The following is a 22,665-nucleotide window of genomic DNA, read 5'->3' as shown; positions in this document are numbered from 1 at the left end:
TAGCTTCCTGGTTAAGCCTAGTTTCCATCTCAGGAGAGCCGCGGTGCTCTGGGCAACAGGAAAGCGAGGAGCCCACTGCGCGGCAGACGTGGGTGGTGGCCTCGTGCAGTCCTCGGCGAGCCGGGCCGTGAGACCCTGAGGTCTGCCCTTCCTTTTCCTCTAATGAGCCCCAAGAGTGCATCTAGGCTGCTGCAGCCGGTGCACGTCCCTCACAGCTACGAGTCCCGAAGACTCACCTGGTCGTAGGAACTAAGCCATTAAACCAGAACCAGCTCTGGTGAGAGTTGTCACTAGTGTGTCGCAGGATGTACTGAAGGGAAGACATCTTCCTGGTTACTCTTTTCACAGAAAATCAGCTGCATGTCCTCTAGACCAGGGGTGCTGGGCTCCCCCCTGAGCAGCCCTTGACACAAGGGAAGCAGAGTGGCCACCCGTTAGCCAGGATGCCTGGTGACCAGCCACGGTGTCACAGCCAGCCAGTGCATCTTGTCCCTTGGAACACCTGTGACTGGTTGTGATTCTGGAACACCAGGGAGACCTGTGACTTTGATTTTCAAGAAGTACATGTTATCAGGAGAAATAATTTCCATTTGACTTTGTGTTCTGGCTCCAGTGGGTTCCCTTCGGAATCCTAAGAAGCCACGCCCACGTGTACACAAGGGCTACTGCGTGTCCTAACCTGCCACGTGTTTTCCCTCTTTCTTAGTGGGCCAGGACTGCTACACGAGAATCTGGAGCTTCCACGATGCCTGCCTGCTCAGAACCATACCCTCCCCTCACCCCACCTCCAAGGCTGACATCCCCAGTGTGGCCTTCTCTTCTCGGCTTGGGGGTTTCCGGGGAGCCCCAGGGCTGCTCATGGCCGTCCAGCAGGACCTTTACTGTTTCTCCTACTCCTAATTCCACAGGGTGCGGCCGGGAGGAATGTGGATTTGACATAGGGAGTAAGGAGCAGCCATACTTCTGCCACGACTGCTGTTTGCACTGAGGGCATTTTAAGCGGACGCTCTGTGTACACAGATCCCGTCCAGCCAGCTGCCAGGAAGCAGGTGCTGTTTTATGTGGAGACACTTCAGTAAAGTTACTTCAGTTTAAGTTGTGAGCTGAGAGAGCTCAAAAGTACTTTTCATAAAAGGTACTTATTTCCTTATTGAACTCCTCAGACTGGTCTGTGGCCCCCCCCCCCCTTTTTTTTTTTTTCTTTAAACTAGAAATACTCTAAGGGCTGAAGATTGGCAGTAACTAAATTAAAGCTGCTGCTTCCACGATAAGCCCTTTCAAGAAGCCTAACGAGGAGCCTGGTTGAGGCTATTAATGCAGTCGGTGCCTAGGTTCCAGAAAGCCATGCACGTGGACTGGAGAAACCCAGCTGGGGTTTGGGGTCATTTCTCTGAGTCTCTAGAGATAAATGATTGAAGACTGGTTTTTGAAGTCATTAAAAAGCCTTCTCAGACTCAGTCAACATCTGTAGCAGACTTCCCTTCTCTTTTTATCACCATTCATAGGCACTGGAAGGAAAGATGTATCTTTCTAGATGCTACAGGTTTTAAACAGGTCCTAGAATGCCTTTGTTGAGATGCCTTCCAGAATGTTACGTACAATAGCTCCTGTTTCTATTACGGTGACCTGAATGTCAGATTTAAGGGCCCCATCTCCCAAAGAAAATTGGCTTTGACTTTCTGTAATCGACCAGAAGCACTTTGTGAGATGTTTATACAGCGTCCAAGAGCCTGTCTTTCTACCAAACAATAAACTAGAAAGAACCATGCGTGTTGCATTGCTTCTGTTAATGATTCAGAAGATCACAATTTGGTCCTTGTCTGCTACAGCAGCAAACCAGCTGCAGTGACGTCTACTCAGATCCTGGGTGCAGGGTAACAGAGACAGACCAGTTTTAATGGCTTTGCTAGAGAGCTTCACCTCTCCAGATCCAGTGTGCCATTTCCTGCCTGCTCTCTGCACGCCCCAAGCAGCTGACCTGTACGGACAACGGTGAACTCCCCGGCGCCCCTCCTGCTGGTTCCTCCACCCAAGGCCACAGCCCCCATTGGAACAGCGCACTCTCTGTAGGTTCCAGCAGCTGCTTCTTTAGTCCCTTCAGATCTCCTAGTAACTGCATCTCACTGTTGGTAGCCCAGGAACTCTGCCAGTTAAACTACTTGAGTTACTCCCTTGAGTGGTAGTTAATAGTTTCCTGCTAGTCACGTGATGTACAGAGAACCAAATTCAAAAAAACGATGAGACCATCAGACTGGTCATCTGATAGATGAGCTACACATTCTAGCAAATATTTTTAATGCCTCACATTTTATTAAGAACTTCCCTCCCATCTTACTTGATCTTTGTAACAACCCATAAAGGTGGCCCAGCAGGAGTAATGTGAAAATTATTAGCATCGCCTTACAGGTGGGGAAGGCTGGACACAGAGACATCGACTTGTGTCAGATCACAGACCTGTTCAGCATAGAGGCCTGAGACCTCGTTCCCAGGGGCTCCTGCTCCTCTGGTCGCTATCCCAGCGAGTGCCGTAGAGAAGTCAGGAAGTGGCTTAGTGCTGCTGTTAAGTGCACAGTGCTTACAGCCCCTGGTGGTGAATCACCAGGTAAGTGCACTTTCTGGTCCTCAGTGATGCTAAGAAACTTGCTAATTAACCAGGATCCGTAGGCATTTAGTCCTTCAGATTTGGCTCCTGTTATCTCTGCAGCCCCGGCATCCTGGCCTGTACAGAAGTCTCAGGAAATACCCATATACTCAAAGAGGCAAGGGGGGCACTGTCACTGCAGGGTCTTTTGGATCAATTCTGGTGGCATGCTCCTGCTCAAGACACAAGCAGAGCTGCTGATCATGAACCTAACATCCACTCACTTTTGTCTCCACATGTTCTAGGTGATCACGATGTACAAGTTCATTACAGGATGTGCAATTTTAAATTGCCAGTCTTGACCACCTAATGCAGTTTCCCTCACGGTTCTGTATTGTTTCTATGGAGCTAAGCGCCCATGGGTGGCTTCCTCGTGCGATTCTGATCCCTCCCCAAACACTGGAGGCAAAAGGACTACTCAGGAGAATAGTGGTGAGTTCTGCTGTGATGGCCCTGTCCCCACATACCCTCTAACCTCAACACCTCTGTCCTCGCCCAAGTTCTTTGTCAGGCAGATACAGTTGTCAACCATTTTTTATTTCCCCTAGGTTTTTTAAAAAGGAGAGAGTGGTTCTTTAAAACCTCTAAGCAGCAAAATTCTTGATCTCTGGTTAGCAGTCACTTCTAACATCTGGTCTAGGTTGTAAGAAAAGTCAAACTTCGCTAAGAAGCGAAGTTTGCTTTTTAACACAGTGTCCCAAAGATGAGTACGTTACACAGCCTGGATGAAACATTTCTCACCTGCACATCTGTTAGGGCGTTTCGCCCTGTTCACAGGTGACAACAAAATGCAAATGAGCAGGCGATGGGACAGCAGCGCTGACCTATGACGAACTCCTCCCTAAGTGGCCTGATGTTTGCTGGCTTGTAGCCTTGTAAACGGCTGAGAGGACAGCAGCACTGGTTATCAATGCCCACAAGATAAACACCCGCTTCACACCATCTTGCTGTGTAACCACCTTAGAATCAGCCGGCCTGACCTACAGAGTCCTCCAGAAGTGTCCCCCGACCAAGTTAGCCCCTCTTATCTGTGAGCTCAGGATCTGTCCTGGTCAAAATTTCCCACAACCGTCTCTGGAAACACCTGCAGGCCAAATTCCATCTCTCCTTCCTTCTGTGTCTGCTAATGCGTCTGGGCCCATTCCTGTCTGCCTCTTGAGGCTACCCATCGCATGGCCACTGCCATGAGAGCAATCTTCCTGGGTCCCTGTGTTCAGTAGATTGTGCCTCAGAATAAAGTGTGTGGCCTCTTGAGATTGGATCATCTGTGCCTTGCCCCTTGTGGACCATTTCCTCCTCCTGCCTGGTCTCAGGACACAAATGTTTCGAGAGCCTTCCTCACCTGAGCCTCAAAGCAAGCCGGACTCTCCTCCTTTCCATCTGTCAAAGTCCCACTATTAAGTCTCAGAAACCTCCCGAAAGCTTAGCTTTGCCAGCATCATTGCCTTTTCATTCTTACTACCCTGTGAAGTATGTGATGGTCACTCCAATATACTGAAGAAGAAAAAAGGAAAGGGACTGGCCCAGGTCTGCTAGTAAGTGGAAAAGCCAGCAGACTCTCCTGTTCAACTCTGGGATCTGTTAGGCCTTTTGTGCTTGGCAGAATGGGACTTATTTCACTCTGAACTTTAAGGTCTTGGGTTCAGTTTGACATTAATTCTCCCTTCTGTCCTCTTAAAACTAGCCAACTCTGTGTTCTACAAGTGACCTCTGGACTGGTTGGCCTGTCTTTGCTCCATCTCCCGGCTTGTTCCTGCCACCCACCCACGTGCACTCTTGGCTTCACTTGAATTAAAAGCAGCTATAGCAAAAAGGACTTTCTCTGCAGAACCTGTGATATGAGCAAAGGCACCCAGATATAAACACTGCCAAGGGCCTGGGGCTGCCTGAACCCAGGTGACAGGGCATCTTGGAAATGGAAGCAAGATGTCCAGAGATGGAGGAGCCAGAGCCTTGAGAGCGATTCAGGCTGGAGTTAAGGGTAAGGTCGGGCGGCTGAACCCACAGCAGTGCATGAAGTCCCCCAGGACTGGCATTACAGACCGGTGGGCTCCATCAAAGTCCACCAGACCCAGAAAGATACACTCGTTGTCTATAAATGGCAGCTTCAAAGACGGCGTTGGTCCTATGAGCCGATCCTTAAACTGCAGCTTCTCGAGCCCCGTGTACCCCCACACCACCTGTGCTTCAGTGCTCCTAAATCTGAGTTTCCCAGATATAAAAAAAGGAAAAAGTTGCACTGGGTGTAATTTAACAGGCGGCCATATGGGTTCAGTCTTCTCCCCCTGGTTGATGGCAGTTCTGAAACTGAAAATGCAAACATGGTGGAAAACATTACCGTTTCTTAACCACCAGAAGCTGAGCTCCAGTGGTACAGGGGAGATCCGCTCGCTTCATCTGTAAGCCAGTCTGTCTGTGACGTTTTAGTGAAAGGGAAGTAGTACTCTGCCAGGAGGAGCAGGTATAAAAGCTACGCCCTCCTGATGTAACAGAGCAGGTACCTTTTAGGATAAGGTCAGTGCCATATCTGGAAATGCAGAATCCACAACCCACAGAAATTTGCAAGAAGTGCCACCTTGCACTGTCCGGGCAGGGGACAGCGTGGCTTTCAGGCTCACCTGGAGTCAAACCCCAGCTTCAAGTCTCACTGGCCAGGCAGCCCTGGGCTTCCAGAACTTCTCTGAGCCAGTGTCTTCAGCTGTAAAACATGGACACCACTCCCTCCCTTCCAGTGTGGCTGTGAGAATACCAAACATATTCAGTCCCAGCACTGTACCTGGCACCCATGTGTTGGAAGTCAATCCAGCAGAGTGAAACCCAACGGATACGTGAGGGTCCCCCTGGGTCCCACCACTCAGGAGACTGCTTGGTTCTCAGCCAGCTGAAGCCTTCCATCCTAGCCCCCCAAGCACTTCACCAGTGACCTCCTCCACCTCGGAGCAAGTCTTGCAAACTGCAATTTTTTTTTTTTTTTTTTTTTTTTAAGTAATCTCTATGCCCAACATGGGGCTCAAACTCATGGCCCTGAGATCAAGAGTTGCACACTCTTCTGACTGAGCCAGCCAGGCGATTTATTAAAGCCTTTACGCAGCCACCCCCTTAATCGGGGAGGGAATTAATCTGCACTATTAGATGTCAGAATAGAGGGCTCTCCGGGTGGGGGCCTGTGGGGCGGGCAGTTTCTGGGGTTGCAATCATATTCTGTTTCTTCATCTGGGCACTGGTTGATTATAGTTCAATTTCAGAAGATTCATCAAATGGAAATGTGTATTATCATTGTTCAATAGCTTAAGCCATTGTTCTCATCCTCAGTTTAGCTGGTTTTTAGCCCTTTAGTTGAGGCTGGGATTGGATGTGTAGGGCAAGAAAAGCGAACATTTTGTTACTTCCACCCTGGGTCGGTTCTCTTCCTTTACTCTCTTCTTGGTCAGCGTAGTGTCAAGGAAGGGCGTGCAGGCTATTCCGCATCATTCCTACATGGCCCAGCCGACTCATGCTCAGGGGTGCCGCCACACGACAATGGGACAGACGGCCAGGTCTGACACAGGCCACCACCACGCATGCACCCCTCTGCTCCACTCACCCGAAGAGCAGTTGATAAAGATGAAAGGGATGGGAGCGGGACAGGAAAAGTCAGGGGGGAAAACAGAGCAAGGAGGAAGGGAAAGGAAGAAGACGAGTGTCTGTGCCCACGAGGAGGAGGAGACCATGGAGGACAGTCAAATAGAGAAGGGGTTCAAACAGAAGGCAGAGCAAGGGAATGAAGAGGGAACCAACAGATAAAAAGAGAACAGTTTTTCCAATGGTTCCTCTAGGTCAGTAGCAACACTTAACTCTTCTGTGAGGACTTCCCATGGACTGAGGCAACACAGCTACCCCAGTAACACCGAGCACACAAGTCACCAGGCAGCGGCCGTCTGACACAAGGCAGCCCTACTCAGGGCCAGGCTGACATGGCTCCCCGGCCCCACAGCCAGGGGCCACACCTGCTGGGGAAAGCTCTGATGACGAGCCCAAGGGCAGGACCACGGCATGGCCAGGTCCCACTCCACGCATGGAGCCCTCACCACCAGAAAGTTCTGTGAGCATCTGTTAGTACCCTCTAAAGGAACAGCCTCCAAGTTCCCAGTTAGCAAACAGCTGGAGTAGGCAATCTAAGAGCTGGGGGGAAACAGCCCAACATCGTGAGATGAAAACCCCATCACAGCTGCTTTTTTCCAAGCTCCTGTTAGGCTAACAGACTGAGGTATTAGAGGTCAAATATTACCACCCCAGAAACATCCCTCTCGCTTGGCTTCTGCTCTGAAAGCCACCAGCTACTTTCCTATAGACTAGAAAGAGGCACGGTCTACTGAGGAAGTTAAAGGAAAGAGCACAGTCCGTATTCAGCAGGAAGATTCCTTTATAATGGCGAATTTGAGAATACACAGTACTGGAGTAGGGCCTGAGTCCCTGGGCCACAGGAGGCAATACGGACGCAGGTCTGCGAGGGACCAACGCATGCCAGGGCTCCCGACGCACGGACTCTCATGCCAGGACTGACTGCCACACCCCTCCCTGAAGCTCAGCCCACCCACCAGTTCTGCCAAGACCTAGGTCGCATTTAATTCTTCGTGTTTGGCCACTGAAGATAAAATCCGCCCCGATGACAGGATCAGCACAACAGTCTCTTTCCAGTCACGAGAGATGGAAGTCCCGGCTCTTGGTGAGAAACCAAAGTTCACTTGACTTCTCTTGCAAGAACCAGAGAGAATTTTTTCTTAATGATCCGTTGAAGTATTTATATGCATTTGAAACAACTAACAGTCCATTCGGTGCGCTGTTTCCCTGGAAGATTCTCATATTGCCCCTCCGACGGCCAGAGGGGGCGTATATCAGGGAACAAAGAATTAAGACACTTCAAAATAAGCAATAAAAATCCTAGTGCAACACTCAGAAGCAGATGGTGGGCTCGCAAGGGCAGAGAGGAAGGAAGCAGGTGCTCTACTTGGGGGCAGGGGGCGGCCTCCGGGAAAGCCAAGCGGACACAGAAGCATCAACAAATAGGAAACCCAGCTGGGGAAGGCCGGTTTCCTCCTGCGCGCTCCCCAGTACTCAGGGCCAAGGACCCTACCCCTCACCCTCAACCCACTCTGGTGACCTGCACACTAAGTTGGGTAGTCTCTGATACCGGTCTAGGCCTAGGATAGGGACCCTGCCCCAGGGGGTCCCCGGAGGTTCCTTTCCGGCCCTTCCAAGCAAGAGGTACCTGGGAAAAGGCAAGGAAAGGAGAGGCTTCAAAGGCTCACAGAGAAGAAGCAAAAGGTGACTAGCAACACAGTGGCTCTGTGCCTGGCTCTGTTCTGTGGGGAAGACCTGCGGCCACGGCCACCTTGTCCCTGTGCTGGGGACAGACTGTGCTAAGTCGTCAGAGCCAGCAGCAGCCTGAATATGCTCCACGTTCCCTTCAGATGTATCTACATGTGTATTTAGAGCTTTATTATTTCTAACTGAAATAAATGCAACGGATTCAGGTTCATTCCCCTTTGCTATAAGCTGCTCAGTTCCCCTGCCCTGAGGGGTTCACACCTCCGGCTGCCAGGCTCACCACCCCCTCCCCCCAGCTGGCCACCTGCCCCACCCCTCACGCCAGGAAGAGCAGAGGACACACACGGTGACAGGGGCCCGAGAGGACGGCCAACCTCAACGAGACTTCTGTTTCTAACCCTGAGAACCTAAGGAATTGTGAAGGACGCGGAGAGGGAGCTGGGGTTAAAGGTCACCGGGCTTTTTATTGCAGTTAAAGCAGACTCGGACAGGATGGTCCCAGCCTCGAGAAGGGACAGCCCGGCGGTCATGGGAGCACTCGTCACAGAAGCCCTGTCCGCAGGCCCGGCAGTGGTGCTTGGAAAGCTTGATGCTGAACTCCTTCCGGCAGCTGTGGCAGTGCAGGATCTCATGGTCGGGCACCCAGTACGCTGGCCTGGCTGCGTCCTTCACCAGCCCTGTGGTGGAGACAACACCCAATGGGCGCGCCGCGGGGAGCCGTGCGTCCCGAGCCCCCAACCACCACTCCTCGGGCCAAGAAGGCGCCCTCAGACTCTTCACGGGCTCGCGGTCCTACTGCACACACGACTGCCTAAAGGGCTGGTTGGTTTGTGAAGATTCGAGAGCACGTGCGGGGGAGGGAGGCAAAGGGAGAGGGAGAAAGTCTTAAGGAGACGGCACCACCCAGGCACCCCTCACCTACAGAGCGTTCTAAAACATGCATACACCTGGCCTGCACCCCACGCCATGCAGGTCAGGAGATCTGGAGCCGGGGCCTACGCGCTGAGATCTGCGTGTCTATCAAGTTCACAGGCGATCCCAGAGCACAGCTGCATAAACACCACTGGAGTTGGGCCACCTGGCCCGCTCAGTTGGTGAAGCAGCTGCCTGCGGCTCAGGTCCAGATCCCAAGGGCCTGGGCTCCCAGATCCACAGAGGATATGCTGCTCCCTCTCCCTCTGCCACTCCCCCTGCTTTTGCTCACACTCTCTCTCTCAAATAAACAAAATCTTAAAAAAAAAAAAAAAACACTAGAATAATGATAAAGCAGCCCAGACTCTGGTAGTCAGGACATCTCTTCACGCAAATCACGGTTCCACTGAGCACATGCTGATTAGCGGCTACAGGATCGAGAGAGGTTACCTAACTTCTCTGGGCCTTGGCTTCCTCCTCTTCAACAGCTCACGTTCAAGAGCACTTACAGGGATTACAAGAAATAGCGTGACAAGTCTAACACACTGACCTGGGACCCAACAGGAGCGAGTGTGGAGCAGGTGAGCCCTTGGTGAGCCCAGGAATCAGGCACCCCTGAGAGCAGATGCAACCTGCGCTTCAAGCCTGGGCAAATCTATTCCTGCACCCTTGAGTCCAAAGTTCATCATCTGCTCACCCTTAAGCCACAAGGATGGTAAATCGGATCCAAGTGATTTTCACCACCAGCCACCCGGGAGCCTCTGGTTGCTCCCCTGTAATGGGCAGAAACACCCCAGGCCCAGCCAACAGTGCCCAAGCCTTCCACAGACTGGTGGGTTTCCCCTCCCCTCCCTCGGGCCCTCCTAGTTACAAGCACCCTTCACATCTAGAGGTGAATAAGGATCAGTGAGTAGCAGCGCGGCTGGTGTGGTAGATTAAAGACAGCCACAAATTCTCTGACACTCCTGTCCCCTCCTTCAAATGCAGGCAGGCTTTGTGTCTCCAGGAGTCTATAGCATGAGTACCATGTCCAGGCCCAGATCTTCAAGACACTGGTGGCTTCTATTTCCTGTCTCCTGGGATATTAGCTTTTAAGAGTCCTGAGCCCCATGTACCAAATCCAACGACCCCTGGAGAAACCATGTAGAGAGGCCTGGAGAACACACGGAGGGGTGCCCAGCATGTAAGCGAGGTTGGCTTGGCTCCTCGAGACAGGTCAGGCTGCCATACTGGAGTATCAGGTGGTTAACTCCAGCAATGGCCCCTAGACCGGAATAATTACCCTTCCTGACTCAAAGTTGTAAGACATGATAAAATGGCGCTATTTCAAGCCTTTACATTTTCAGGAAGCTCCTTATGCAGCAATGGATAGTGTAACAGATGGCCTCCAGGATTAAACATGAAACCGCTAAGGTTTCCAGCAAAAGCAAGCAAATATAAATTTCTGGTCAGCAAGGCTCTGACACAAGGACAGCCCAGGGTACTCTGAAACCGCTCATCCCACATACGCTACACCCACCTAGCGGTATGTCAATGGCTGTCACCACGGCTCCCAAAGTGCTCTGCACGGCCTCGCCCACCTTCCGAGCGATCAGCGTCCCACCTTCATCATCAGCCTGTGCCTCAGTCACATCTGTAGACAGTGAGAAAGGAAAAGCCGTCACCTCTTAGTCATTTCCCAAATGGAAAACTGAGGGGCTGACAGCAGAGTGCTTCTGGATTCTTCTCCCAGGATAACCCGGTGCTTGCTGCCCTGCAATGACGGCAAGGGTCTGGGCTGGGAGTCAGGTCAGACCCTGACACCGAGTAAGCTCTGTCAGTCCTTGACCTCAACCCACTGGAGCCGTTTTATAACCTTCCTTTCAGGGAAAGCCAGAAAGGTTCTAGGAGCGTGACCAAGGACCTTCTCCAGAAAAAAGACCCAGTCTAAGCCATGTCTGCTAACACAGGACAGGGTAAACCCCTCCCCACGACTCGCACCCCTAGGACTCTGTTAACAAAGAGCTTAGAGAACACCAAGGACCAAGGGAGCAGTTGCCCTCATTAGAGTGACTGGGTGAGGAACAGGGTGAGGCATGTGGGAGTCCACTTCCCAGGACCCCGGGCCAAGGAGAGAGGGCGCCCTCCACCCCTGCAGGCTCCTGGGCCCCACGTTACCTAACTGAACATTCCTGGCTTCGTAGCAGTTGTCACACACCCGCACGGGCGCAGGGCCCCAGCCCCGCTCGGGCACTGGCCGGGTCTTGGACGAGCAGCTGTCACAGAAGCCCTCCCCACAGGCCCGGCAGTGATGCTTGGTGTCGTTATCTTTAAAGGATGTAGCGCATTTGTTGCAGCTCTGTTCCAAGCCCAAAACAAACAAAGGCAGACGTTATCGTTTCTATGGACTGAGAAAGCCAGCAAGACCCAGGGGAGGATTCCCCCCTGCCCCCATCAATGCTACTGAGAACGGCAGGACCCCAACAGCAGTCATGGAGAGAACCTGAGGCCTCCCCTCATGAAGAGTGCACCCATGAAGCCCAGCTGTGACCCATTTCTTCCAAGAAGTCTCCGGAAAGCCCCCTCAAGTCTATCTGGCTGAGTCACAGCATTCTCAGAAAAGACTACGCCAAGTCTAGCCAGAACACCAATGAGAATTCACTTTTTTCCTCGGGTTCTCGAAAGAGCCTTTGGGAAGTTGGTGAGGTGCAAGCTTCCTGTCACAAAGCATGTGGGCCCAAGCTGGGGGCCCCCTTGCTGTGGCTACTGCAGAGACTCATGAACCAAGACACATGCCCTCTAAATGCCCTGTTTCCTCCAGATTCTGTGAATCTACAACCTCAGACATCTGACCAATAAAGAACTAGGCCTCGGAGGCAAAGGAACTAGAACCCACCAAAAAGAGATTAACCAAAAAGTAACACAGAGAAATCAATGGGCAAGAGAACACTGGCTGCCTCTCGTGCCCCGCCCTTTCTAGCGTGCTGGGAGCTAACCTGACTGAAAGAGAACTCCCGGGCCTCCCTCACAGAGCAAGCTTAGGACACGGCAAAATGGCACCAGCAGAATAGGCCATGCCAGGGAGGCAGCGGCATCCTGCCACACCGTACCAGGATCTGGGAGTTGGGCCTCCAGTACGCTGGGGCAATCTGGTCTGTGAGCCAGGAAGTCACGGCTTTGGTGGGCCCAAGGCTAAGCTCAGACACCGACTGGGCCATGAAGTTCATCCCATCCAACAGGCGCTGGGCTGCATTGTTGTTGTCCTTCAGAAATCCATCAGTCTGAAAGGAGAATGCAGGCTCCCATCATGCTCTGAGCGAAGGGAGTAAAGGTGGGGGGGTGGTCTCACTCAGGTGAGTTGTACGCTCATCAATGGCCAACTCAGAACCACAAATTCCCTGGCAGAGAAAAAGGGGTACAGACCAAGACAGAATCACATCCAACCACACATTACTGACTCACTCCCTTCGAGGCAACCATAAGACCTGGAGCACAACTGTTCAATTCAGGCCTTACCTGCCCATAAGTGAGATGTACAATCCAAGAGATACTCGAGTAAAATGGCAGCTCCTTCAGGAAGCCCCCACCCCCCCCGCAGGCTGGGTTAGGAGCCCTCCCTCTTGGGTTCCTCTAATACCTATACATTGTCAGGAATCCTGTTTCCATGTGTAAAGACAGTACCTATTTATGTATTCAACTTGCTATTAGACCAAGCTCTCTAAATATAATAACCTACCTTTTTCAATCTTGTATTTTTAAAGCATCAGGTTCAATTCTGGGCATATAGTAATCAACCAATACTTGGGTTGACATAATGACTGAGTGAACGAACAGAAGGGGAGGGGCCTGCATCCCCTAATCCCAAGGACCACAAGGAATGTGGCCTAAAAGGGGTCTAGGATATCACTGCTTTCTTGGACTACACCTATCTAACCACGGAGACAAGAGCATTCACAAGAAAGAACACAGACCCAAAATCAAATGACATAATCAGAAAAGGTGTAGAGAGAAAATTATACTAGTCAAGGCCACATTAAGTCCTGGAGACAGGATGGCCTGGCCCACTGTGCCAGCAGGGTGGGCTCCAGAATGAGTCCCGTTGGTGGGACTGGAAACTGGAGAGAAGAACAAAACAATAAGGAACTCCTCAGTTTTGGGTTTTGTTTTGTTTTTTTAAGATTTTTATTTATTTGAGAGAAATACAAAGCATGAAAGGGGAAAAACAGACTCCCCTTGGCGCTGGGAGCCCAATGGGGTACTCGATCCCAGGACTCTGGGATCATGACCTGAGCAGAAGGCAGTTGCTCAACCAATGAGCCACCCAGGTGCCCGGAACTCTTCAGTTTTATGGGAATTAGTGGCCCCAGAAAAGCTCAAGACGGTTCTGCAGGTAGGCCTGTCGGGCTGACTGCTACCTTTTAGGAGTCACCCAGCAAGGGGAACAGTGCCAAATAAGATAAGTCCCTCCAAGAAAATCACTGCTCTTTTTTCTACAAAGAGAAAAGGTTTGGGGTGTGTTGTGATTTACCAGTAAGAATGAGAGCACCACACTGTGCCTCCAAACAGATCTGTTTATCCAGTATCTTGAATTCAAAAGTCAAATTAAAAAATTGTAAGGGTTGACAGTAATCCCACTTCTTAAATATACGGCAAGAGAATTTTCTGGAACAGAGGCTTTCTCACATAAAGAATGTCACTATAGGGGTGCCTGGGTGGCTCAGTGGGTTAAGCCGCTGCCTTCGGCTCAGGTCATGGTCTCAGGGTCCTGGGATCGAGCCCCGTATCGGGCTCTCCGCTCAGCAGGGAGCCTGCTTCCTCCTCTCTCTCTGCCTGCCTCTCTGCCTGCTTGTGATCTCTGTCAAATAAATAGATAAAATCTTTAAAAAAAAAAAAAAAAAAAGAATGTCACTACAGTATTTTGATAATAAAAAACCGAAGCAATGTGGAAACTGGAAAAATCTGCATGTGGAAATGAGAATATGAAAAAATCCTATTTGCTAAGGCATTATAACAATAGGTCAACTTTTAGTTTTATTTAAAGTTGTGCTTCTATGGGGCGCCTGGGTGGCTCAGTGGGTTAAGTCTCTGCCTTCAGCTCAGGTCGTGATCTCAGGGTCCTGGGATCCAGCCCCGCATCAGGCTCTCTGCTCAGCAAGGGGCCTGCTTCCCCGTCCCCGTCTGCCTGCCTCTATGCCTCCATCTGCCTGCCTCTCTGCCTACTTGTGATTTCTCTGTTAAATAAATAATCTTTAAAAAATAAAATTTTTTTTAATTAAAAATAAATAAAGTTGTGCTTCTAGTATTTAGGCAAAAAGAAATAATTAAGGGTCTAGAACAAGAAAAGGCTCTCCAGATCCTGCCTCCCTGAACCACCAAAATATTTTAAAATTCAAGGTTAACCTTAATTCTACACAAGCTCCACTCCTCCACACACACGAATAACTGAATGATACAAGAAGAAAAATGGAGCAGCTCTTACTCCAGGCCACACGTGCACAATCTCCGTCCGGACCACTGTATCCACAGGATCCTGGTTCCCAAACCAATACTGCCGGCTACGGTAGACCACGCCGCAGTTGGGACACTCGATCACGTACCTACAAGGAAAGTAAACAGATAATGTTACCCGGCCAGGTGCCCGGCAGACCAACACACCGACAACCCTCAGCTACATCGTCACCGCTGAAACTCACCCAGACCAGGCATATTTTGCGAGACCCATCCAGGGGGAGTCAGTGGAAGCAGATGTCTTGGGCACTACGCTGACCTCCTTGCCTCTCTCATAGCAGGCCTGAAACATGGAGCACTCTGCCAGCTTCTTCTCTGTGCACCAGACCCCCTGACCCCTTTGTTACCCTGGCCAGCCCCCTCCCCACAAACCATACCAAGGTTTGCAGACCCTGAGTTCACATCAGAGGAAGGGTCATTTCCCTAAAAAAGCCAGTGCCCTAAAAGATCATGAACTGAATGTGGACCCATCCTGAGACCCGAAACAGAGCTGTAATTTACGCCCATCACCAAAAATCCATTAGATGGGGTTCCCGCAGAGCACTCCTGCTCTGGAGAAGAACGAACAGTCAGTGTACATGCCCCTGGCATACAGGCTCCACAGAACACAGGGAAAATAGGCTGGGAAATTAACAAATGAACCAAGGGGTCCCAGCAACGGAGGCATGGGAGTTCCTCTGGTTAGAGCTGGAGAGAAGTCCCAGATACACTCCATCTAAACATCAAATACTTCGGGAAGCGGGAAGAGGGTGGCCCCTAGTCTTTCCCAAAAGCAGAGCAGGGCAGCGAGCCAGCTGCCGGAGCAGAGCACTCACCTTGCAGGTATAAACGCGGTTGTCATACTGGTGGGCGTATCGACAGCGGCTCTTGGCTTCGTGAGGGACTCCTTCTTTCCCATGATTCATGCTGTTCTTACATCCAGCCCTGAGTGAAGCCCAAAAGCTGACAGTGAGGTGGCTAAAGGAGCCCCTGACACTGACACAGGGGACTGGGACCCTGAGCCGGACACGGAGCCAACACCAGACCTTGGTTATGTACTGGGCCCCAAATCCTGAGCACAGCAGGCGCCGTGTGGGGCTCAGAAATCCACATGCCTCTCTTCTATAAGACCTGGCAGCACTACAGAGACGTGGCCACTATTAACCCTTGTGTGAGGAGAAAGGAGAAGACAGGGAGGACTCTCTTCCTGGGAAAAATCACATGGTCCCACGGCAGAAATGGAGGAGCCAAAAGGCACCACCCTGACAGGAGAGAAAACCTGAATGGCGCTCAGGAAACCCCCCAATCCAAAAAAGCACAAAATGGGAAGTTTAACCAGAACCGGCTGCCAAGATATAAAACAAAACCAGCCTCCAAAATTTGGCAGTGTATTAAGAGGAGGCTTAAGCTGAACAAGAAAACCTTCCAAATAAACAGTGCGCTCTGCCATCCTGACAAGAGAGAGCAAGACTTTAGAATTTCGCTATGATAGAAGGGAAAGTTCTGGAAACCCTGGTGAGGCTGTCAGAATGGAAAAGTAATGATCCAACAAAGCCTAAGCCCCTCATGCTGGGCTGTGGGGTAAACAAAAAAGGAAGGTAAGAAGTCACACTGGCAACTAATATCCCACTTTCCTCTCCAACATAATCCTTAGCTCTCCCCAGCCCAGACCGTAGAATCTAAAAGCCAAATCCTTTTTAGAAATCCAGAGCCAAGGTGGTGGCGGTTCAGTGCCCAGCAGGTAGCCTGCATATAGGGTTCCATGCAGAAAGACCATTCACAATAAAGGCTCTAGAAGGATACATGTGGACAATGTGGGGCAGTGGTCCTGATTGGAATAAAGACAATTCAATGGGGGAAGAGGGCTGCAGGGTGGGGAAGTGTCTACAGGACCCAGAGACTGCGATCTCACCGACACACTGCATTTAAGTCTCCTGAACTCCATTAGACAAGCCACCAGATTGTGATTTAATACCGCCAACAGCTCGAATTAATCCAGCGATCCTCAAAGTGTGGTCCCAATCAGCAACATCAGCATTACCCGGGAGCATACCAGAAACGCAAACTCACAGGCCCTACGTCAGACCCACTGAACCGGAAACTGTGGGGGGCAAGGCCCAATGACGTGTTTTAACATATCCATCAGGGTTTTCTGACACGTGCTCAATGGTGAGAATCGAATTGAGCACCAGCGTCACCAGGAGGTTTGTCAAAACTACACAATCACAGCCAGGCCCACTGATGCAGAACCTGCATTTCACCAAAACCCCAAGGTGATGCACACACAGATTAGGGCTTGAGGAGCACGGCCCTAACTCAATGTCCTCAACACACGAGAATCATCTGAGGACTCTTTCAAGGACATCAACACAAGGGCCCGACCCCAGCTCTGTTAAGTGAGCATCCTTGGAACTGAGGTCCCGGCCTTGAGAGTTTTAAAGCTCCCTGGAGAGAATTCTAAAGGTGCTCTAAGAGGCTAGAGTGAAAGGAATCACCCAGGACTGCCACCTACCACAGAGCTTTGCACACTCCAGGCTGGCAAATGTTGAGTTAAGCAAGGGAATGACTACAATTCAAAGTCTTGGTAGGAGAAACGTAGAAAAACAAAGCAACCTAAGGTTTTCTGCAGTAAACACCGCCCAAGCCAGAAGCCAGCCAATTTCATATCTAAACCAGGTCGGGAACTTCAGAGAACACTTCATAGCCATGTATCCCAGAATCCCTTGCAACCTCGAAGTGTGGTCCCCCGACCACCGGGATCACCTGGGAACTTGTTGGAAATGCACCTTCTCAGACCCCAGCCCATCTGTAATTCAGAATCTGTAACTCTGCCAGACCCTAGGGGATCTGCACACACACTGAAGTCTGAATTCTCCATCTCTGCCCGAGGTGGCCAGGCCTCACTTACCCACAACTGAGGCACAAGGAGGAGCAGGTGAAGTATTCATCTGGGAAAAAGGAGCTGTGTGCCATCTGGTCATCGGGGATCTCACCGCTGAAGCGGTCACTCAGGGCCTGCCGAGGAGGGAAGGCGACACATGAAGGTGCTTGGCAGAGAGCCCCGTGCTCTGCCCCTCCCGCTACTTGCCTTTCTAAGTTCCCCTCATCGCTGGCTTCTTTCCTACAGGCTCCACCGCGGGGAGGGGTACCCCAACGCTTCTGCTCCTTACCCGTGACCTTCTTGGCCCAACCTGCACCCATCCTCGCCACAGGAAACCTCAGGAAGAACCAGCCCATTCCCCCGGATGTCAGAGGGAAGCCAGCAACGTTACTGTGCTCTCTTAATTACCTCGGAGGTTATAAACACCTCACACACTCAGTCTTTCATGCAAAACCACCACAGATAATGACTCATGCCCATTTCGTCCTTTGAAGCTGGAACCAAGAATCGGAGAGCAGAGAAGAGGCCTCGTCTTTAAGTCCAAGGGAGGCAGAGCTGAATGGTGAGCTGGGAATTCCCTGGGCTTCTATCCCAGTTCTAACCACAGGCACTCTTTGGGGGTTTACTAGGGCCACAGAACTAACTTGATGTAGAAAAAAGTCATCAGCCATAAAACAAGGAAGAATTATTGTAGTGTTTGGCAGTCTTTTATCAACAACGGTAACCTAAAAGACAGCAAACAGCCAAAATAAATGCCAAGAAGAAAGATAAAGTACTTGCAAAAGCAAACTGAAAATTTTATGTTGAAAGAAAGCTTCCACTTCTAGACCTCTGTTTTCATTCACTACTTTATACACTGAAAGTGTCCTTCAAGCTGATTTCTTCCCAGCAGGCCCTTACTCATATGCAGTGGGGAAAAGTTACATAAATTAAAGGGAAATGGCCTTTTCAGGCTTTATGTATCAACATATGCATGCAAGTTTCAGTCTCCCATTCTGAGGCAGCCACGGGCTATTCAGGGGTAAGAGAAAGTAAAGTGGCCTATAACAGAAAGACAAGATGTTACTTCCTTTAGTAAAAAGGCAAAAGAGGGGTGCCTGGGTGGCTCAGTGGGTTAAAGCCGCTGCCTTCGGCTCAGGTCATGATCTCAGGATCCTGGGATCGAGCCCCGCATCAGGCTCTCTGCTCGGCGGGGAGCCTGCTTCCTCCTCTCTCTCTCTGCCTGCCTCTCTGCCTACTTGTGATCTCTGTCGGATAAATAAATAAAATCTTTAAAAAAAAAAAAAAAAGGCAAAAGAAAATTTAAGAGGAGATCTGGAAAAAGAGCAGACTAGGGGTTTGGGGGGTTTTTTTCTTTCAAGATTTTATTTGACAGAGAGAGAGAGAGACAACGAGAGCGGGAACACAAGCAGGGGGACTAGGAGAGGGAGAAGCAGGGAGCCGGAAGCGGGGCTCGATCCCAGGACCCTGGGATCACGACTTGAGCCCAAGGCAGACACTTAACTGATTGAGCCACCCAGGTGCCCCCAGATGAGGTTTTAAACCTAGGTTCTCAGGCTCTGAAGGGAATTTCACTTGACGAGAACCTGTTAAAGTTCCTTTTCCTTTTCTCAATGAAATCTTAATAGCCCGAGGTGCAAACTCAAGTGTTGACAAAGACACGTGGTGTGAATGATGAGTGAGCTCAGGCGTAAGACAGGAGGAATGGCAAGGAGTGTGTCAAAGTGAGGGTGCGTGACACCCAGGCATGTTCCAACTCAGCTTCTGCATGGGTCACGCACGGGATCTGCCAGCCGTCGCTGGGCAGGTCGCAATCCTTGACTCAGATCAACAAAAAAGGTCTGACAAACAATACATGTAAGTCCTGTCCTCTTGGGGGTATTTTTTTTTTTTTAAGATTTTATTTATTTATTTGACAGACAGAGATCACAAGTAGGCAGAGAGGCAGGCAGAGAGAGAGGGGGAAGCAGGCTCCCTGCTGAGCAGAGAGCCCGATGCAGGGCTCGATCCCAGATCCCTGGGATCATGACCTGAGCCGAAGGCAGAGGCTTTAACCCACTGAGCCACCCAGGTGCCCCCTCTTGGGGGTATTTTGTGAGGACTAACTTAGGGAAAACACTGAGGACATACATGAATATACATAGGAATATTGATAATAAATAAGAATGAAAAGCAAGGGGCACCTGGGTGGCTCAGTGGGTTAAACTTCTGCCTTCGGCTCAGGTCATGATCTCAGGGTCCTGGGATCGAGCCCCACTTTTCCCCCTCTCTCTCCCTGCCTCTCTGCCTACTTGTGATCTCTCTCTGTTTCAAGTAAATAAATAAAATCTTAAAAAAAAAAAAAAGTGAAAAGCAGAATCACTCACTAGCCTATAGTGCCCTCCTCTGTCCTATTTTTTTTTTTTTAAGATTTATTTATTTGAGATCAAGGGCACACATGCGAGGGTGAGTGTGGAGTTGCAGAGGGAAAGGGAGAGAGACTCAAGCAGACTTGGCACAGAGGTCAATCCCTTGACCCTGATTAGCAGAACTGAGCGGAAACCAAGAGTCAGAACCTTCAATGGACTGTGCCACCCAGGTGCCCCAGTCCTATTTCTAAATGACCTATCCTTCCAGGAATTTTTTTGGTCTCACCACTTCCACGAAGCCTTCCCAACCACTCTAGACATACCACACTCGGCCTTCTCTGAACACTGACTATTCAATACCTGAAGTACGTATTGAGTGATTGGGTAAATGAGGAAGTCATGGCCCAACTGTACGGATACTACCTCCCAGACAAGATCACACATGCTGTGAAAGTAGTTTCCTACCTCTGTATCCTCCACTGCTCCTAGCAAAGGTCCTAAAAGGTTCTCAACTAGGACCCCTGGAATGAAGTGGTCTAGCACCAGCCCCCATGTGCACACCAACCCCACCCTCCCCTCCTCACCTTGGCTCTCGCCTCGGTGCCAAGCTTCGCCCCATGCCCACAGACCCTCTCCAATATCGGGCTAGCTGCACCCTGATTGACCAAATTACTGAGAACTCTTAAGGCTGTAGTTCTCAAACAGGTGGGTGCACAGCTGTCTGGGATGGGCTGGTGGGCAAAGAGAGCATTATCTTCCTAATGCATCAATTTACTGAAAGACGGGACTACGTTTGACAGATACAGATAGAGCAGACATGGTTACAGTACGAAACTGAATGGACAATTCGCATAAATAAAACGTAAGATCCCCACCAAAGTCATTTCAGCTCGTCGCTGGCGAGTCTGTACCCTCTGTGCCTCTATCTCATCTGTAACAAGAGGCTGCTCGTAGTACCTTCCTCAGTAGGCATCTTCATGGATTACAAGGCCAAGATCAATGGAACTTACATATGAAGACCACGTGGCATAAATTAAGAGCTCGGAAAACATTCACTGCCATTATTAACATCATTTTCATTGGATTTTTATGCTGGTAACTTTATTTTCTTCCTTAGATACCCTCCTACCTAATCAATGTAATACAGGGGATAGGATATTAAGAACCTCTCTCCTTTCCATCCTTTCCACAATAGCTCACTGGTCTTCATAGCTTCCTGCATTTGCTAGTGAATCTTTTTTTTTTTAGTAAGTTCTACCTTGGGGCTTGAACTCAGTGGGCGAATATTTAGCTGCAAAAAGATGCTCCCCTATCGGGAAGGCTGGGTGCCACAATCGGTTAAGCGTCCCACTCTCAGTTTTGGCTCAGGTCATAATCTCAAGATCATGAGACCAAGCCCCATGCTGGACTCCACACTCAGCAGAGTCTGCGTTAAGATTCTCTCTCTCTCTCTCCCATCTGTGCGCCAGTAGCTCACTCTCTAAAAATAAATCAATCTTGGGACACCTGGGTGGCTCAGTCAGTTAAGCACCTGCCTTCAGCTCAGGTCATGATCCCAGGGTCCTGGGATCGAACCCCACATAGGGCTACTTGCTCACCAGGGAGCCTGCTTCTCCCTCTGCCTGCTACTCCCCCTTCACACACAGGTGCACACACGCACTCTCTGATAAACAAAAAAATCTTTAAAAAATTAAAAATAAATCTTAAGGGAAAAAAAGATGCTTATGTATCTAATGGGGGAACAGAGGAAGGGAAAAAAGATCACTAAGGAACGTAGAAACTACTAAAAAGGTATAAGAGAAACCAAAAAAAAAAAGTATTTTTAGCCCCAGGGTTTTTTCTTTTAAACAGGTAACTGAAAGGCTAACCTAAGTACAAGTCGCCCTTCGGAAACCAGCCCATGTGGCAGGAGGTCACCAGGTGGGCTGAAGACAGGGCAACGGCACTCCCCAGCAAATACACAACTGCAGCCCAGGTACCTTGACGGCTCCAGGTTCTTTCTGCCCAAGCGGCCTGACTCAATTCTCTGAAAGTTCTCCAGAAAAACGGCAGCAAGGATTTCCAAGCTTGGCCTGGAACAATCTGCAGGCTGAGTCCCATGGCACATGTGCCCACAGAACCCCCGGGGTCGCCCGCCCTAGACACATAAGCTGCTGGCTTACACTGGCCAGGGCAGCCATAACCTCTTATGACATCAGCGAGAGAAGAACTCCCAGGCTAACCGGCCTCATCACTCGGACACGGGCGCCCCAGCCTCTCCCCTGCTGGGGAACATAAGCATCTCACTTCCCTCACAAGCCAATAAAGAGCTGGAGGCCAGTAATGACGCCGACCCTAACAGGCCTCAGGAGGACTGACATCAGCCAGAGCATGCGAATGTAACAGTACAACTCTTCACAAAAAGACTCTGATGTTAGTGTGTTTTAGATACAAGGGTAAAGAGAAGTTATCCTCCTTCCTTTCCAGTGCAGACACTGGAATCCACATAGTCTTTGTCTTCCAAAAATTCCAAAGCTCAGGGGCATCTGGTTGGCTCAGTCGGTAGAGCATGGACTCTTGACCTCGGGGTATGGGTTCGAGCCAATGTTAGGTGTACAGATCACTTAAAAATGCAGTGTTTAAGAAAAAAAAATCCAAACCTCACATCATTCCCAGTTTTCTTGGGCTCTCCTCCTCCTGAGGTCCCCAAGCTGTTAGAGGCAGGCAGGGACACTCCCTCCACCCCACCAGAGAGAGCTAGGGAGAGCATTTGAGGCAACTCTAGAAAAGGTTGCCTGGAGACAAGATGATCTTGAACTTTAGTTGCCCTGGCAACAGTATGGCCCTTTCTACTGAACCTGTAAGGTTTAGTCCCAGTCACCAAGGGCTAGCAGGGAATTTTCTGATTCAAAATGGAGACTCTTATGTAATCACTGATGCCACCTCTCCCCACAAAATAACGTTATAAATAGATACTTCCTGATGTGACAGAATTGGAAAGTCAGAGTTTCTACATTTAGAGATCAGAGCCTTAAAAAAGGTATTATATAAAACCTATACAAATTCAACTATAAAATGGTTCTCTCATGTACTCAGAACTGTAAAGACAACACAAATATAAATATAAATAT

At 50.0% G+C, this 22,665-nt stretch overlaps 2 protein-coding genes across 3 annotated transcripts in view; one reads left to right on the top strand and one right to left on the bottom strand.

The window, feature by feature from the left end:
- Positions 1–1,768, top strand: part of LOC111148628 (DDB1 and CUL4 associated factor 4) — a 29,494-nt gene extending 27,726 nt beyond the window's left edge. For both annotated transcript variants that reach the window (XM_022505368.1, XM_022505370.1), the window contains one exon: positions 707–1,768. In XM_022505368.1, the coding sequence (XP_022361076.1) occupies positions 707–900 (194 nt within the window). In that variant the 3' untranslated portion in view covers positions 901–1,768. The remainder of the gene's footprint in view (positions 1–706) is intronic.
- A 5,257-nt stretch (positions 1,769–7,025) lies between these two features.
- Positions 7,026–22,665, bottom strand: part of LOC111148627 (zinc finger FYVE-type containing 1) — a 58,792-nt gene continuing 43,152 nt past the window's right edge. Inside the window, exons 5-12 of the mRNA XM_022505367.1 lie at positions 17,235–17,341; positions 15,163–15,271; positions 14,533–14,630; positions 14,319–14,436; positions 11,950–12,120; positions 11,018–11,198; positions 10,380–10,493; positions 7,026–8,625 (exon numbers count right to left, since the gene is read on the bottom strand). Coding sequence (XP_022361075.1) covers positions 8,393–8,625; positions 10,380–10,493; positions 11,018–11,198; positions 11,950–12,120; positions 14,319–14,436; positions 14,533–14,630; positions 15,163–15,271; positions 17,235–17,341 — 1,131 coding nt within the window. The 3' untranslated portion in view covers positions 7,026–8,392. The remainder of the gene's footprint in view (positions 8,626–10,379; positions 10,494–11,017; positions 11,199–11,949; positions 12,121–14,318; positions 14,437–14,532; positions 14,631–15,162; positions 15,272–17,234; positions 17,342–22,665) is intronic.

Source organism: Enhydra lutris, unplaced genomic scaffold (assembly GCF_002288905.1).
Source record: "Enhydra lutris kenyoni isolate GAN:26980312 unplaced genomic scaffold, ASM228890v2 scaffoldscaffold20, whole genome shotgun sequence".
Classification (NCBI taxonomy): Eukaryota; Metazoa; Chordata; class Mammalia; order Carnivora; family Mustelidae; genus Enhydra; species Enhydra lutris.
The sequence above is the reverse complement of the archived record's forward strand: the minus strand, read 5'-3'. Positions and strand labels throughout refer to the sequence as shown.